The 17,265-nt window shown below is 55.3% G+C and overlaps 5 protein-coding genes across 5 annotated transcripts; 4 read left to right on the forward strand and 1 right to left on the reverse strand.

Moving 5' to 3' along the window:
• Positions 1-68: 68 nt before the first annotated feature.
• Positions 69-2,024, reverse strand: aclS-2 (Transporter aclS; the record flags this gene model as incomplete). Its single annotated transcript, XM_036633498.1, has 5 exons — positions 69-823; positions 884-1,416; positions 1,470-1,494; positions 1,546-1,799; positions 1,864-2,024. The coding sequence occupies 5 exons, from the start codon at positions 2,022-2,024 to the stop codon at positions 69-71; spliced, it is 1,728 nt and encodes a 575-aa protein (XP_036501450.1).
• Positions 2,025-2,902: 878 nt separating this feature from the next.
• hyuA-1 (putative D-/L-hydantoinase subunit A) lies at positions 2,903-6,148 on the forward strand (the record flags this gene model as incomplete). Its single annotated transcript, XM_036633499.1, has 6 exons — positions 2,903-2,943; positions 2,993-4,511; positions 4,567-5,036; positions 5,090-5,345; positions 5,410-5,838; positions 5,894-6,148. The coding sequence occupies 6 exons, from the start codon at positions 2,903-2,905 to the stop codon at positions 6,146-6,148; spliced, it is 2,970 nt and encodes a 989-aa protein (XP_036502474.1).
• Positions 6,149-7,203: 1,055 nt separating this feature from the next.
• Positions 7,204-8,499, forward strand: CGCS363_v001651 (Taurine hydroxylase-like protein SAT17; the record flags this gene model as incomplete). Its single annotated transcript, XM_036633500.1, has 2 exons — positions 7,204-7,524; positions 7,609-8,499. 2 exons carry the CDS (start codon positions 7,204-7,206, stop codon positions 8,497-8,499), a joined length of 1,212 nt encoding a protein of 403 aa, XP_036502475.1.
• A 1,058-nt stretch (positions 8,500-9,557) lies between these two features.
• CGCS363_v001652 (putative 1-aminocyclopropane-1-carboxylate deaminase) lies at positions 9,558-10,654 on the forward strand (the record flags this gene model as incomplete). Its single annotated transcript, XM_036633501.1, has 2 exons — positions 9,558-9,742; positions 9,799-10,654. The coding sequence occupies 2 exons, from the start codon at positions 9,558-9,560 to the stop codon at positions 10,652-10,654; spliced, it is 1,041 nt and encodes a 346-aa protein (XP_036502476.1).
• Positions 10,655-15,646: 4,992 nt separating this feature from the next.
• Positions 15,647-15,808, forward strand: CGCS363_v001653 (uncharacterized protein; the record flags this gene model as incomplete). Its single annotated transcript, XM_036633502.1, has 1 exon — positions 15,647-15,808. One exon carries the CDS (start codon positions 15,647-15,649, stop codon positions 15,806-15,808), a length of 162 nt encoding a protein of 53 aa, XP_036502477.1.
• Between the last annotated feature and the right edge of the window lie 1,457 nt (positions 15,809-17,265).

The raw sequence follows: 17,265 nt of genomic DNA on the forward strand, positions 1-17,265 counted from the left end.
ACATCTGAAGAGTCACTTGCAGAAGGAACTCAACTGGCCGCTCCCAATGATCCAGTTTCGCAACTTGTTCACCGGCGTCTGAAGTTCCACCACTTTCTCTCCCCAACTGAGCTCTCATCCGAAATCTCATTCACTCGAGTGTCGATCCCCTCCTCCTTGCCAAACCCACTAGCAGTGGCAGAGTCAGTCGGCACGACACCCAACTTAGCCGCCTCCTCCGCGGTGAACGTCCCGTACTTATCCTTCTCATCAAACTCGCCCAGATTCGGCAACGGGAACGCGAGGTTGGCAAAGTAAAACAGCACAAACGAGATGAAGAACCCCACGAAGAACGCAATGTAGTACAACTCATACACCGCATCGGGCGCGCTCTCGTCCTTCTCCGCACTCACAATCAGGCCCCCGATCGTGGGCGCCCACCCCGCGATCCAGCACGGGATCACGCGCCAGTTGACGCCGTGCCAGTACCAGTAGTCGGAGCCCTGCGGGTGGAACAAGTGCGACAGCTTGACCTTGCGCGCGCGCAGGACGAAGAAGTCGCAGACCATGACGCCCATGATGGGCGCGAGGAAGACGGCGAAGGAGTTGAGCACCGCGACGAAGGTGGCGGCCTGGTTGATGAGCTGCCAGGGCTGGATGATCCAGGCGGCGAAGAAGGTCAGGAGGGCGCCGCGGCGGATGTCGATGTAGCGCGGGAAGAGGCCGGCGAGGTCGATGCCGCCGGCGACGGCGTTGGAGCAGACGTTTTCGAACATGGAGGTGAAGGCGAAGGCGAGGGCGAGGAAGAAGACTGCGGCGCGGGCGGCGGAGGAGCCTTCGCCGTCTGTGGAGGGTTGGGATTAGTGGGTAGGACGGGTGAAGAGCGTTTCGGGGCGGAGCTTACGATCCATCATGACCATCAGCAGGTCGGGAGGGTTCCAGTAGATGGTGCCGTAGATCTTCTGGCAGGCTGCGGTGGTGACCAAGCCGCCAAGGCAGACTAGCACGCCCGTGATCCAGTAGACGGACACCGTGCCGATGATGTAACCCTTCTTGTCCTTTGCGTAACGCGAGAAGTCGCTGCTGTTCGTCATGCCGGCAGCCTTCTGTCCGATGGCTTGGTTGATGCCCGCCATCATGAGCCACGAGACGCTCCAGCGTGAGCTGGTAGAGACGCTCTGGCCTTGGTAGAATATGGGACCGACGCCCTTTGCGACGGTGAGCGACCAGATGAGCAGGGCGATCATGCCGGCACCGCAAGCCACGGATGAGATGAAGAAGGGCTTCTTGAAGCGCTCGGGTCGGATGAAGAGGAATGGGATCGACACGACCCAGAACACGATGAAGCCGATGAGTTCATAGGTTGTCGTCGGGGTGCTGGCACTGAGGGTGTTGGGAATCTTTGCGAAGGAGGGCCAGATGGCGGTGATACAAACGCTGTTGTGTATTGTCAGTATTTAATGGCCAACTTCTTCGGGGATGATCCTCACGTCACGAGTTTGCCGCCATTCCAACCTGATCACCTAGTCAGCTTTACTCCTCCTGGACGGGCTCAGAGATACTCACATTGCAGTGCGTTCCAGATGAAATTCAGCAGAATGCGCTGCATCAACGGGATGTAACTCGCCCGGAAGCCCCACGTGTATCGGTTCTGCACCGTGAATCCAATGTGCCACGTCAGACCGCACCAAGCAACGAGGATTGCGAACAAGCAGCAAAGAGCTCGGGAGACGACAATGACGGCCATGGCCTGGCCGACCGAGAGGCCTTGCGTCAGGAACGTGTTCGGGGTCTGCCATGTTGCTACGTTGAGTGAAGACCTGGCCGTCATAGTCAGTTCCGCGCTCAAAGTAGATTATGTTTTGCGTCGTGACTTATACTCACAATGACCAGGAACCAAAGAAGTTGAACCAGCCCCAGGTGCGACGAGATGGCGGCAGCGGGATCAAATCCCTGTTCGACCAGGCGCTGACCTCCTCGTGCCGCGATTCGTCAGACTTGAGGATCACGGCCTCTTTGACCCTCTGAACGGTCTTGTTCGTCATGGTTACGCCGACGAATCTGGGATACCTGAAGCTAAATCAGTTCAACTGGAGTTGGAGGGTGGCGGCCGCCTGATATACGGTAGGCCGCCATCTTATCTCGGTGCCCAGCTCAAGCACCCCGTAGATCTTCCGATGCTTTCGGCTCTCGTTCAAAGTCTTGGCGTCGGCTCCATTCGCGATGCAGCGCCGTTGCGTCTTCGTTATCTGTCATGCATATCAAGACCGATATTCGGTAACAGTTTCCCGGGTATGCGACCCTTATCCCGCCCCAGAACAACCCCGGCGTCGACAACTCGAGGATCAAACAATGAGCCAATGATGTGCTTGAATATGAGTTGGGGTCTTTGAATGGGTCGCATTTTGACCCAGTCGACCGGTCAGAAATCCTGCCCCCCCGAGATAAGAACCCGAACATGTGGGGTATTCTCGCCCCCTGCCGGCCACATGCCGGTGATAACGATGAAGGATCACTTCAGTTTAGCCATAGCTGTCGCAATGCATGGGTCCTTTGAAGCGAATCATGAAAGCTATTTTCAATATGCATGATTCAAGCTGCTGACAGTTCTTTTGCTGAGTGGTCCGTCCAGAAGCAGACTCAGGGTGCAGACCAACAGATCCAGTGTCTTTCGGAGCATGGAGTCTGCTGTCGGCCGGGCCCCGATGCCGGCGCCATGTCGGAGAGCGTCCGATACTTTACCTGGGCTCATTCTCATTCGCCCGTCTTATTGATCCCATGTTCTCCCTTCAACCTATGGCCTGTCACTGTCGTTGCCTTTCAATCGTGATCTCTGTCTTGGCCCAGACTCACAACCAACACAAGACCTTAAGCCCGGTCATTTGACTTGTTCTCCCAAAACAAGATCACCACGTAAACCAACATGTCCCCCCCGACTCTAAGAATAGGAGTCGACGTCGGCGGGTACGCCACCCCCATCCCCCAATGCTCACTCCAAACTAACACACCCAAGCACCAACACCGACGGCGTCATCCTCGACCCAACATCCTCCTCCGCCCCCTCCCGCGGCATCCTCGCCTCCCAAAAGACCAGCACAACCCCCAACCCCAGCGATGGCATCAACGCCGTCATCACCCAGATGTTCGCGCAGTCCGCGCCGCCCCTCGACCCCTCCCGCGTCGCCAGCGTGACCATCGGCACCACGCACTTCATCAACGCCGTCGTCGAGATGGACGCCGCCCGCCTCGCGCGCGTCGCCGTCATCCGCCTCTGTGGGCCCTTCTCCGCCGACATCCCCGTCGGCGTCGACTGGCCGCCGCGGCTGCGCGATATCGTCTGCGCGCACCGCGGGCTCGTCGACGGCGGGCTCGAGATCGACGGCAGCTTGATCGCGGAGCTGGACGAGGACGGCGTGCGGCGGGAGGCGGAGGCGGTGCGGGCAAAGGGGATTAGGAGCGTGGTTGTGGTGGGGATTTTCAGCCCGGTGGATGTCGTGTATCGGCAGGAGGAGCGGGCGGCGGAGATTGTGAGGGAAGTGTACCCGGAGGCGGACGTGGTGATGTCGAAGGATGTCGCGAATATCGGGTTCCTGGAGAGGGAGAACGCGGCGGTGCTGAATGCGTCGATTTTGCCGTTTGCGAGGCGGACGATTCACTCGTTCCAGTATGCGGTGGCGAGGCTGGGGCTGAAGTGTCCTGTGTTTGTGACGCAGAATGATGGCACGATATTGCCGGCGAGCGCGGCGGCGAGGTTGCCGATTAGGACGTTCTCGAGCGGTCCTACGAATAGCATGCGTGGTGCTGCGTTCTTGACTCAGAACCTTGAGAAGGAGGCTATGATGGTTGTCGATATCGGTGGAACGACGACCGACGTGGGTCTGCTTCTTGAGAACGGCTTCCCGAGACAGGCAGCGGCGTATAGCGAGATCTCCGGCGTGAGGACAAACTTCTCGTATCCTGATGTCAAGAGTATCGGTCTCGGAGGCGGCTCCATCGTCATGCGGGATGAGAACGGTGCTTTGGCGATCGGGCCGCAGAGTGTGGGTTACAAGATTCAGGAGAAGGCCTTGGTATTTGGCGGGGATGTACCGACGACGACGGATTATACTGTTCTCGCAGACCCTGCCGTCCAGATTGGGGACCGCTCCCTCGTCGAGGGGTCCAGCCTTCAAAACGATCTACCCGAGTTCAAGGCCAAGGTGAAGGAGATGCTGGAACGCCTCGTGGACACCATGAAGACCTCCCCGGAAGACATTCCGGTGGTTCTTGTCGGCGGTGGCGCGGTGATTGCGCCGGACTCCCTGGTTGGTGCCAGCAGAGTCATCAAGCCCGAGTGGTCCGGCGTCGCCAACGCCATTGGCGCTGCCACCGCGAGAGTCAGCGGTGTGGTTGATTCGATTGAGAGCACCGAGTCAAAGAACGTTGCGCAGGTTATTGAGGAGTTGTCGCAGCGTGCGGTGGACAAGGCAGTTGAGAGCGGAGCTTTGAGGGAGACGGTGACGATTGCAGAGATTGAGAGTTTCCCGCTGCAGGTGATCCACATGCTTCAGCTGCTCTTGGATACCATAATACTGACGAAGCTTGTAGTATATCGCGAACAAGTCACGAATCATCATCAAAGCTGTTGGAGATTTCGACTTCGCCAGAACTGACTTTGGCGACGCTGCTCCAATTCTCAATGGCGTCGACGGTTTCGAGAGCGAGCCATCTGGAACCGTTGAGAAGAAGCCAGAGACAAACGGGGATACTCAGGGCTCAGCTTCACAATCGATCATCTACACAAAGGACTACATCCACTCTTACAAACCAAAGATCGTCAACAAAGAATGGCTCCTTTCAGAAACGGACCTGGATTGGATCACGATAGGCTGTTACATCCTGGGCACAGGCGGCGGAGGGTCTCCGTACCAACACATGCTGAGACTACGAGAGATGATGCGGGCAGGAGCAACTGTCAGGATCATCTCGCCGTGGGACCTCAAGGACGACGATATCGTAGCTTGCGGCGGTGGGAAGGGGTCTCCTCAGGTTTCGATTGAGAAGCCCTACGGCGACGAGTAAGTCATGGCTCCCATCACGCCCGAGGATTTGCTAATGGCTTCGCGAAAAGGATCATGGAGTCCCAAGTAGAGCTCTACAAGTACCTCAACACCAAGCCCACAGCCGTCATATCCCTCGAAATCGGAGGCGGCAACGGGCTCCAAGGTCTTATCCTCGGCGCGAGCACAAACCTCGACATCCCAACCATCGACGGCGACTGGATGGGCCGCGCGTACCCGATCTCACACCAAACAACACCAGTCGTGTTCGAGAAGAAGGCAACCATGATACCCTCATGTATCTCGGACGGCAACGGCAGGATAATGGTGCGTCCTCCCCTCCCTCAAACCCGCTCTTCCCCCCAAAAGCTAACATTTGGACTTACACCAGCTCATGACCAAATCCCGCACCGAGCTGGACGCAGAACGCGCCTTCCGCGCCGCCCTCTCGCAGATGGGCTCCCACGTCGGCTGCGCCAAGGGCCCCGTCAGCGGCCGCGACACCAAGTCCTGGGTCGTCGAGAACACGGTCTCGCTGTCGTGGCGGATCGGCCGCGCGGTGGCGCTCTCGCGGTGCAGCAACACGATCGACAGGGTCGCCGAGGCCATCGTCGACGAGGTCGGCGGGGAGGAGTCTGCGAGGGTGCTGTTCCGGGGTAAGATTGTTGGCGTTGAGAGGGTGACGAGGATGGGTCACGCATATGGTGAGGTTATCATCGAGGGGGTGTCAGCAGATGGGAAGGGGGTTGAGAAGTTGGTGATTCCGTTCAAGAATGAGAATATTCTTGCGAAGAGGGTTGATGCTGAGGGGGAGGAGGAGGTGAGTTCTTGTTTTTGCGGGGAGGCTTTCGGGATGTTGCTGACTTGTTGAACAGATTCTGACTATCGTCCCTGATCTCGTGTGCGTTATTGACGCTCAGAATGGTGAGGCCCTGGGTACGCAGGAGTATCGGTACGGTCTTCTCGTGGTCGTCCTCGGCATTACTGCTTCCGAGAAGTGGACCTCGACGGCCCGAGGTATCGAGATTGGCGGGCCGAAGGGCTTTGGCATGGATGACTTGGAGTATGTGCCGCTTGGCAAGTTTAAGAAGCCGAGGAGTGTGATTGAAGAGTATGGTGATACTGCATGAGCGATCATGGCGATTTAGTCTAGGTAGTCTGCAATGACCAGGACGAACAATAGAGTCTTCCAATCACAACCCACCGGCTTCGGTTGCAGCTACGGAATGAAGTGGGATGAGTCAATTCGCATAGCCTGCCAACGTCGCAATTCAAAGACAAGGACGGCCAACTACCGCTCCAACGGCCCCCATCGATCGGTTGTTACCTCGGAAATATCTTTTCGGCTCCTGTCTCAGCATCCACACAAGTTGTCTCTCACAGCAGAGATCGAAGAGCAAGTCCACGCGCCGTTGGAGAATCTACAGGGCGCTGGCACGTCTATTCGCAGCCAATTTGACAAGGGTGTGATAACGCCACCGGACTAGTCCCGCGGGATGGTGTGCTGAAGAGACGTTGGGGTAGCTCGGGAAGCTTTCGTCCGCATCATGGCCAGCATCCATTGACCCGTGAACAGCTCATCACGGAAGTCTTCGGAGATTTCAAGCGCGGGGCGTCGTAAGCGAAGCAGCAGAGAGGATGGATCGATTCAAGGAGAGATAAAAAGGCGCATGCAATTGGGAGAGAAAACAAGAAGAAAAAAGTCTAAAACATGACACCCCGGCTCCGTACTGCCGTCGACCACGGAGCACGACATCGGCGCTGCGGGGCCACCCGATCGGCGAACCCCACACTCCAATTACACTGACACTAACAGAGTGGTGGTGGTGGTGGTGGTGGTGGTGTCTCGCGTCATCGGACGAGCAGTCGCGATATGGGTCCCTGAGCACGCCATCTGTTGCGTCGAGCTCGACAACCCCCCTCGAAACCCTTCGAATCCCGCCATTCCGATGGTTTGGTTCGCTGGCGATAAAGGGGCGCAAGGCCCCCGTGCGACGTCAGAGAGTTTTTTGTGTCAAAATTTGGATGAGGGGTAATAATTCGATCTCCGGCTCTGCTCACACTTATAAGTGTGTTTCCCTTCTCCAAATTGCTGAGTGCATTCACACCAGATACTCAACCTTGCCCCTCACTGTACATCTTCTCTTTCTCTTTTTTTGATACCCCAATACTCAAATTCGCAACCATGGCGCCGGGTATTCTCGTTGACGAACCTGTTGAGGTCAGCTCCTCCGGTCCCTGGAAGGGCAAGAACGATGACGCTCCCCGCGACATCTTCCCCGACGGCATCAGGACGTCGGGACAGCACAACCCCCTCTACGACGTCCTGCGCCCGTACGAGGAGTTCCCCAAGGAGATCACGGGCCGCACGGTCTGGCACAAGGAGGAGTTCGAGAACAGCCCCGAGAAGTGGACGCACCGCTTCACCCCCGAGGAGGTTGAGGAGCTCGGCCGCACATCCGACGAGTTCATCGCCAGCGGCACCCCTCTGACCGGTATCTCCAAGGTACGTCGATCTAAGCCCGGCAACGCCACTCGGCAGTTCCCTTAATCTCCCTCCGATAGCCATGCTAACATCTCATCCCCGCAGAGCAACTTCCCCCTCCCCAAACTCAGCAAGGCCCTCACCGACCTGCGCGAAGACCTCATCAACGGCAAGGGCTTCATCCTCTTCAAGGGCTTCCCGGCCCAGGAATGGGGCCCGCACAAGACCGCCGTCGGCTACATGGGCCTCGGGACCTACCTGGGCTACTTCGTGTCGCAGAATGGCCGCGGCCACGTGCTCGGCCACGTCAAGGACGTCGGCGACGACCCGACGCAGATCGACCGCGTGCGCATCTACCGCACCACGGCGCGGCAGTTCTTCCACGCCGACGACGGCGACCTCGTCGGCCTGCTGTGCGTCCACCGCGCCGCCGAGGGCGGCGAGAGCGACCTCGTCAGCATCCACGCCGTCTGGAACGAGCTGCAGCGCGCCCACCCGGACGTCGCCGAGCTGCTGACCAAGCCCGTGTGGTACTTTGACCGCAAGGGCGAGGTCTCCGAGGGCCAGGAGCAGTGGACGCGCCAGCCCGTCTTCTACATTGAGAACGGCGGCCAGCAGCGCGTCTACTGCAAGTGGGACCCCTACTACGTGCGCTCGCTGACGCGGTTTTCCGATAAGGGGATCATCCCGCCCCTGAGCCCGGAGCAGCTGCACGCGCTGAAGACGCTCGAGGATACCTGCCAGAAACTGGCGCTGCACATGATTCTGGAGGTGGGCGATATCCAGTTCCTGAGCAATGCGCACTTGTTGCATGCCAGGACGGAGTACAAGGACTTCCCGCCACCGGCGCCGAGACGCCACTTGCTGCGTCTGTGGTTGTCGACGCCTGAGACGGAGGGCGGGTGGGCACTGCCGTTCCCTGATAGCAAGGAGAAGAAGCGCGGTGGTATCCAGGTGAACAACCAGCCTCCCACGGCGCCGCTTGACGCCGAGTAGATGGTGGTGTTGTGCGGTGTTGCATGAGCGGTCTGTGTCTCGTCAGAATGATGCCTTATGTTTTAGCGTATCATGGTGTGTGATCATCTTCGAAGAGAGATGAGGGAAAATGTGTCTTTGCACCGCCAACACTCATGGAGTGTTTGGGACATACAAAATGTTTAGAGTAGCAAATTTTGAATGAACAAAACAGTTAAATCATACCCATCGGACTCGCCGAGCACTTCGTCTTGTTCAATAGTGCATCCTCAAACCTTCATGGTGAGATCCAATGTCAATGCTGCTGCACGACTTGCGAACGAAATGACATGAAGACAAATCGTGCCCCGCGCTGGTCAGTGACCAGGACAGCGTTCTGGATTCCGTCCGCCGGGCAACTCCTCCGATTCCGTTACTTCGGCGAAGTTCGCCACGGGTAACTGGCGGGAAAGTCAGTTCCCCGAGTTTCCCGCCCAGTTTCCCGGCAATCGCGTGGTTTTCCGGTCGCGCCATCGCGGGGTTCGTCGTGTTGCTGCGACAGCGATGACCCCGCCGGGAAATTTCGCGAAAGCGGCTGCGGGGCATGTCTGTCACTGTTTTGGAGGGGTAAAAGTCCCCTACAGGCGATGATGGAGGGGTAGTCGTGACCACAAGTTGGGCGATGGCATCGACATTGCTGTTCTGCTTTTGCTGCAAATCATATCGGACAAATTCCTTTGGCTTGCTCTCTTGCCAGACAACTCAACAATAATTATCATAACCTTCATTCAGAGGAATTGGAGGAGATGATACCCAGTAATCGTCTGCTAAAGTCAACAGCTTTCCTTTATCGATAGCAGCCTGCATGATCCCGTTGCAGATAACGGTGGGCCATCGTTATCCACCCGCCCGCGTTTGCCCCTCGAGTCAGCTCTCACGTCTTGGCCTTCAACCATCCGACGTCGCTCTCCTCACGACATCGCCAATGTCTTATTTAAGAGACGGCCTCTGGTCGCCGCTGTCTTTGATCATGTCTCTGTCACTCAGCATCCCATTTCCCTTTCTCCTTTGATACCCCTTTTCCACAAAAGACACTCACAATGGCCGCCGTCCTTCCTGAGCCGTTCGCCTCCATCCCGAGGGAGAACTTCCTCTTCGGCCCCTCGCCCATTGAGCCCCTCCCCCGCATCTCCAAGGCGCTCGGCGGAAAGGTCAACGTCTACGCCAAGCGCGAAGACTGCAACTCCGGCCTGGCCTACGGCGGCAACAAGACCCGCAAGCTCGAGTAAGCCCACCATCCCCCTCTTCTCCCCCTTCACATCAACTAACATCCTGCCAAAGGTACCTCGCTTCCGACGCCCTTGCCCAGGGCTGCGACACCCTCGTCTCCATCGGCGGCGTCCAGTCCAACCACACGCGCCAGGTCACCGCCGTCGCCGCCAAGCTCGGCCTCAAGGCCGCCCTCGTCCAGGAGCACTGGGTCGAGTGGGAGGACCCCGTCTACGCCAAGGTCGGCAACATCCAGCTGTCGCGCCTCATGGGCGCCGACGTCCGCCTCGACCCCTCCACCTTCGGCATCGAGCACAAGAACACCCTCGCCAAGCTCAAGGAGGAGCTCACCGCCGCCGGCCGCAAGCCCTACTACATCCCCGCCGGCGCGTCCGACCACCCCCTCGGCGGCCTCGGCTTCGCGCGCTGGGCCTTCGAGGTCGTCGCCCAGGAGAAGGAGACCGGCGTCTTCTACGACACCGTCATCGTCTGCGCCGTCACGGGGTCCACCATGGCCGGCATGGTCGCGGGCTTCAAGCTGGCCGAGAAGACGGGCGCGTCGCCGAAGAGGAAGGTTATTGGTATCGATGCGTCTGCGACGGTGAAGCAGACGTTTGACCAGGTGTTGCGCATTGCGAAGAACACGGGTGCGAAGATTGGACTTGAGGAGGGCGATATTACGGAGAAGGATATTATCCTGGATGAGCGCTTCCACGGCGGCATCTACGGCGTGCCGGACCAGACCACGATTGACGCCATCAAGTTCGGCGCCAGCACGGAGGGCTTCATCACCGACCCCGTGTATGAGGGCAAGAGTCTGGCGGGCATGATGGCGCTGATCAAGAACGAGGAGATTCCCGCGGGAAGCAATGTGTTGTACGCGCACTTGGGCGGACAGCTCGCCCTCAACGCCTACTCTGGCATGTAAATAATGACTTAATGAGAAATACCCCTGAAGTTCAATGCTGGTTCGATGCACGTACCTGATAGGATCCCGCTCTTTGCCCTCGCCTCTGACGTAGTACCACAAGTCGCAGATAGGGGACCAGCAGGTGGTTTCCGTCATCTTCTCCCGTGTATGTATTCCAACCTGCGAGGCCAAAGTGACGGAGAAAGGCGAAGTTGTCCGAGGCCCTTCGAGCGGCCTTCTTGTGCTGTTCACCCTCAGGTCGTCTCTCTTTGCCAGCTCCAATACACCCGAGGTTCGATGCTGGCCTGGTAGCTACGCAACTCTACAATAGTTCCGGTGCTTTCCCTCTCCCCCATCGTAGCATGGCTAGGTGCCCACCATTCTTTGCTGCGTATACATGTCGACCTGTAGGCTAGAGGTGACGGGGAAAGACGAATCTCGTCGAGAACAGCGGTTTCTTCCCGGTCTCTCTTGTCTTTCTTGACGCTGCTCCTTCATCCGAGGAAGATCTGTAAGCCAGTCCGTTGTCAGCTGCAGCGTATTCTGAATCAATAGGATGGGAGTAGGCATGACGAACAATGTTTCCTCTTGCAACCTCAAGAAAGTTGGCATTCATTGGTCTCCCACGATGCCGTACGTCCTTTGACGATTCAAGACCTTGTCCACAAGCAGTCGTTGCTCCCAGAAAGACCTACGCGGGGCTATGAATGGAATGTCTTTGAACATTGAAGCTGGTGTACATAGAGGAATCGAGACATTGGCGAGCTCTTTGTCGTGTTGGTCGGAAGAAGCTAGAGATCAAGTCAGCTGAGACGGTAGGCTCGTAGTCGTACCATGGGAGAGAAGCCAGGCAGCTCAAAGCCTCCCACTGAGGTGTTTCAAATTGCGTGGCTGCGATTTCATCTGAGAAATCGTCTATCCGTCAGCGAATCTCACTTTCCACTGCGGCGTATGCGGATGGAATCACTGAAAAGGGACGGCGACTGGTGTGAACGGGTCATCTTGAGGATTTTCTTCTATGTACATGCGAAAAGACGAAGGAAAGGACAAGGGATAAGAGAGAGAAAAGACAGGAGAAGAGAAAAGGGAAAAGAAATTACAAATGAAAAGAGAAAGGAAATGACAAAGGAAAGGGGTATTAAGGCTTGAGTCGTCATAAAGACATAAAAAGCAGAAAAGGAAAGAGAGAAAACGCAGAAACCAAAGACCAAAACCCCCAATAATAATAATACCAAGCATTTCCCTCGCGTCACCATAATCTGGTGATCATTTCTCGTGAGTCAATCTTGGGCCCCGAACCAAGAGTGCACGACGTATCTGGCTTGATGAGTGTGGTGTTGGTGGTATATGCTCCGGACGACGACGACAGCGACGGCGACATAGAACGGCCGGGCTGGATGACACCAGTAACAGCACGTTCCTCATGACGGCTTATTCAACGGATCTCTGAGCACCATGCCGCAAAACTTGCTCATTGGGACCTCGGCGCAGGAGGTTGGATTTGCGATCCTCTTGCCCGTGTCGAAGTGAAGGAATTGACCGTCGAGGACCTCCTTAGGCAGGTCCATAGCTTCCTTCTGTCTGAGTGACAACTTACATGAGAGGCATGCCTGAACCAAGGCCAACCGTCCCTTGTTGTCCTTTTTGGCTACGAACGACTGGACGATATGGTCGCAGACGCCGACGCGGATGGGTGGCTTCGGTGGGCGCTTCTTGTCGCTGCGCGTCTTCTCGGTATCCTCTTGCTTGATGGACTGCTCCTGCTCTTTCGCCTTCTCCGGGTTCTTCTCCGCGTCCTCTTTCTTCTTGGCTTTCTGTCGCTTCTCTTCCTCAATCTGTTGGGCCTTTTCGCGCTGGTCTTCCTCATTTTCCAGGGAATCTGCGGGGATGCCCTTTTGGAGAATGTTCCGTTGTGTTGGGGTAAGGTTGTTGCGATATAGATCGTGGCGCAATGCAAGAAGGCCATTCTTCTGCTCGTCTTTCAGCATATCAAGATCGACAGCATTGACTGTGTTACGCTTCTTGTAGAGATGCTCCTGCTCCAGTGCGTTGAAATTCTTCACCATAGCCTTCCAGGCTGGCACGTCGTCCTTGGTGTAACCGCCCCTTTGCTTCTCGATCATCGTATGGTAGACATTCCAAGAGTCCTTGAACTTTGGGAGTGTCGCCCCCACATGAAAGTGGTGTACAAGCTTCACCGGGGAAGCCGTCGGACCCTCCTCGTATATGGCTCCTGAACAGATGCAAACAACGTTGGGTGTGCATGAAGCAATCTCGTCAGGGAGGTCGGCTCGGGGGTCGGTATTTCTCTCGAGAAAGCGGACTTGGCCAGCCAAGCTTATGGGGCTTGATTGTGCCTTCTTGGTGAGGTTATCCCAGTGGTTCGGGAAACCGCCTGTGATCGGGGAGTCATTATTAGTCAAAATACAGCGGAATAGTACAACAATGAAGATGACTCACAGAGAAGCCGAAAGACGTCCTGGGGTCCCTGATTAGCTGCTGCGGCTAGACTGCTAAGCTGATCTTCCGAGTTGAGGAACATCCAGAGAAATAATTCCAGGATTCCAACTTGGGCGATCTGGACATGTTTGAAATTCTCGTCGTCATCGTCGATTCTGACGGTGTCGATGGTGTCACCAGCCTTCTCGAACTTGTTGAGCAGATCCCAAAACTGTGCCTCGGCCGCGTCCAGACTAGCTTTGACCTCTCCGACGAGGTCGCGAATCGTGTGTATCTTGTAGACGGTGGAGAGAGGTGGAGTGCTGTTCCGGAAGTTGCTATTGCAATCCAAGATTGACATGCGGTGCTTTTGATTGTTCACCCACAGGGGAGGGGTATTCGCCAAAATCTGTTGCTTGCGTGCGTTCTCGTCGAAGTCCACTTTAGCTGGCTCAGGTCGGAAGTTGACTTTCCGGAGGAGATCATTGATTTGCTGTTCATAATCTTCATCGATCTCCTTCTTCTCGTTGACCTTCTCCTGTGTGGTCTTTCCGCTGTTCCTCAGCTTTTCCACCTTCTCTTTTCGCTTCTGGGAGAGGGTCCCCGTCAGCTTTCCTCTCTCAATCTTCCAGCTCCAGTGATCAGGATTGGCTTGTCGGGATTCGAATGCGACTGTTTTCGTCACCCGATTGTCCAGATCCTCCTCCTTTCGGTCGGTATGCCTGTGGTGATAGTAAGAGGTGATTATGTGTGACGATTGCTTGGTCTCCTTGACATTGAAAATTTCCAGCTCCTCAACCCACACAACTGATGATCGGCAATGTCTGATGCTGTCGTGAATACCTTCGATGAAGTTCTGGGGACCAAAACCGAATTTGACGCCCTTGGCAAGCTTCCCTTGCTGCACCTAGCAGTTGGAAGCAATTGCGTTGCCGAGCAGAGAGTTGATATGGCCAGCGTAGCGAAGCACCGTAGCCAACATTACCGAAGCTTCGTGGTCGAGCGAGGCACCTGAAACTTCTAGGGTCGTGTGATCGAGGTTAACTCTCGGACCGTACGCGCCCTTGGGAGCTTTGAGAGCACCCTCGAGCAGTCCGCTGGGCTTATTGGGGTCTTTCTTTGGCATGATGGGTGGAGGACGGCGACACCGAAGTTGAAAGAAGGTGGTGACGGCAAGGGCGAAGACGCAGGCTAACAAGGACGACGACGCGGGGCCCCGGGCTGGTCAGGTTGGGCTCGGGTGGGGAGGCCCGGTAAAGTCTGCTAAGAGGTGGTGATGATGTTTATTTTTGTGTCGCGAGGCGGCAAGAACGAAGATTTCGGGCTGATTGGGTTGGGTTTGGCAAGGGGACGGTGGTGTTTTGTTTTTGTCTCCAAGAGCTTGGCCTCCGTCGGGTGAGAAATGCTGAAATATCGCCTCGTCAGTGAGGCAAGAGAGGAATCCCCTAGCACTAAGATCCGATCGAAGACAGGAAAAGCAGTTTCAAGATGAACTGAATGCGTGAAGTGAGATAGGAAGAGGATTTTCAAGGTGAAAATTCTGAGGCGAAGGTGAATGGGTCACGTTCTCTCAGGCAGGCACTTGAGGTGAGGGCGCGACATCGAAGCACGAGCCATAAGCAACAGGCTGTTATCTAATCTGCCGGCACCTTACTTCACGTTGGGGTGGGAAGGCATAGCATCAAAGAAGATCATGACTGCCGGTTTGTCTACCTAGAGATGAGTCTAGAGTGGGGAGATTCTGCAGCGCCCATCAGCCTACCACGAGCCGGGTTGCCGCAGCTACCTCGACATGTCAAAGAAAAAGGACAAGCAGAAACGTTACTTATACAGCGCTCAGTTCCAATACACCCACTTGAAATAATCAGTGCCTTACCCGATACTGCTGGCATCTGCAGTCCACCTGTCTCACACCCAATCTTCGTTGCTCTCCGTTATTGGTAACGCGCCCGTCTGAGGTTATTAAGTGGGCCACCGAACTCCCGCATGCATGGCCTCGCTCGCACTAGGTCAATAGCCTGAATATGGAAGGTACTATGTAGGAAAAGTCCAAAAACCATCCATCATAATCAGCCATATCGACTTGCAAAAAACGTCGTGGATAAACCCGGTAACTGTGTGTTGAGATGTCGCCTTTTTTCCCTTGTGAAAAGCAACGTCTTTCTGCTTAGTCACGGGGGCCATTGAAGAACAAGACGATCGCAAGTGATTCGGTGCCTGGAAGTTGGCGAAAGGAGTGGGGAGGCCTGACCGTGTGGTGAAGTTGCAACACTCCCCACCAAGGCAGATATCTACGTAGACCTTTCGATACCTAAACCGTGAGGACTTCTAGGTTGCAGTATTCTCACTGACACTTGGTCTGGGTATCGTAGGTAGGCAGCACTAAGACCCCACCCCACTTAACCGATCACCCCCCATAACCGATCAGCCGAAAACGACGCGTTTGCCAACAACAACACCACCACGTCTTTTACGCCCACCGCGTTAATCACACCACAACACCATAAATTAATTCTTTTGAAAATACTAGTCGATTCAGCATGCTGAGTTACACTGAAGAGCATATTAAAAATGCTGAGGCAGCTGTGTTGGGTGGCATGGGCATCTGATAAGCCTCTTGCGACTGGGGCATCCCGTATGCAACGCTCTGCGGCTGTCTCAGAGGCGGGGGAACGCGCAAGGACGCCAGATCTATATACTAACGCCTTATGCCTACCTAGGAAGCATCTCTAGTATTGTGGGTCACTACGTAGGGCTCTCTTGGCGTCGCCCCTACCCACAAACAAGTCAACGAGCTGGCGAGTCGCATCATCTGCGCCGGCGGCGATACGCGCCCCCTCGGCAGGAAGTGGATAGAGGGCTTCTTGCGCCAAAACCCTATCATCAAGACGCTGAAAGCAAGGGCTATCGACTCCAAACGCGTGAAGGACGTCAATGCCGCTGTGATCAAGGATCTGTTCAAGATATTTGATCTACTAGAGGTAAAGGATATCCCCCTATCCCTACGTTAGAATATAGATGAGATTGGTTTAATAGAGGGATCAGATAGAGACTATTTAGTACTAAGCAAGCCCTAGAGACAAGCTATGTACGTCCAGGCCTCAAAAAACCATGTATAGACGACCATACTCAAGTATATCTCAGCTACTAGTTAAACCACGCCTCTACTAGTGATCTTCACTAGTCAGAGCGTTTAGCAGCAATAGTTCCCCTTAGAGATATCTGATTTTGCTTCCTAGCAGTTCACTATGTTGACTAATAGCTGGACGTCTAACGCCATAGGTCTCGAGTGGCTGAAGAAGGTTTTCATCCCACATACAGCAGCAGAGGCCAAGCGTCTACGATCTAAGTGGTTGCTAGTTATTGATAGCCATGGAAGTCATATATCTGACGACTTTATATGGTTATGTTACTGTAAGCAGGTTTACTTAGCTTATCTGCCTGCCCACAGCTCTCATATCACCTAGCCACTCAACCTATCGATCTTCTCACCCCTTAAGAAGGCCTTCTATGGAGCCACGTGTGATTGTGGACTCCTACTCAACTCTGCACCTATTGGGAAGCAGAATTTTCTATGCTGCTACCTCCAGGCCCGCAGCGATGCATTTACAACCAGAAATATCCGTGCTAGGTAGCTAGCTATAGGGCTATGGCCTGTTAACGTAGCCTGGCCGTTAATAAGTCCGTTCCTGATAGTCTCAGCACCTACAGATGTACCCAGGGCACCCCTATGGGATCCCCAGCTGCCCAAAGTACCCAAAACACCATCACAGTTCACTATCACTACTCCCACCAAGTCAGCAAACCTTCAAAGGTACAGGTCGATATGGGAGGGCCGTCAGCGTGGGGAGGAGTGGGATCATATGGCACGTACGCTAGTCTTCACTAAAGCTGGCAAGACAATTAACAACAACAACATGAAGATCTCGATACTACAGCAGGAGGTAGCCTATCTCCAGGCACTTATCGATCAATATAAGCTATATCAGCATGCTAGAGTCAAGCCAAAACCTAATGAGAGGTTCGTAATAATACCACAGATTATAGAGGCTAAGCAGAAGGCTATAGAGGCTGCGAAGCGCGAAGCAGCGCGTCCGGTAACGCTGTATATTAATCATTTAACATCAGCAGAAGACCAGGTAGCTCAATTTGCCAGCTGGTGCTTTGAATTTCGTTTTGAGGGCCTTTTA

This window comes from Colletotrichum siamense (assembly GCF_013390195.1).
Source record: "Colletotrichum siamense strain Cg363 chromosome Unknown KSG_Cg363_contig01, whole genome shotgun sequence".
NCBI lineage: Eukaryota > Fungi > Ascomycota > Sordariomycetes > Glomerellales > Glomerellaceae > Colletotrichum > Colletotrichum siamense.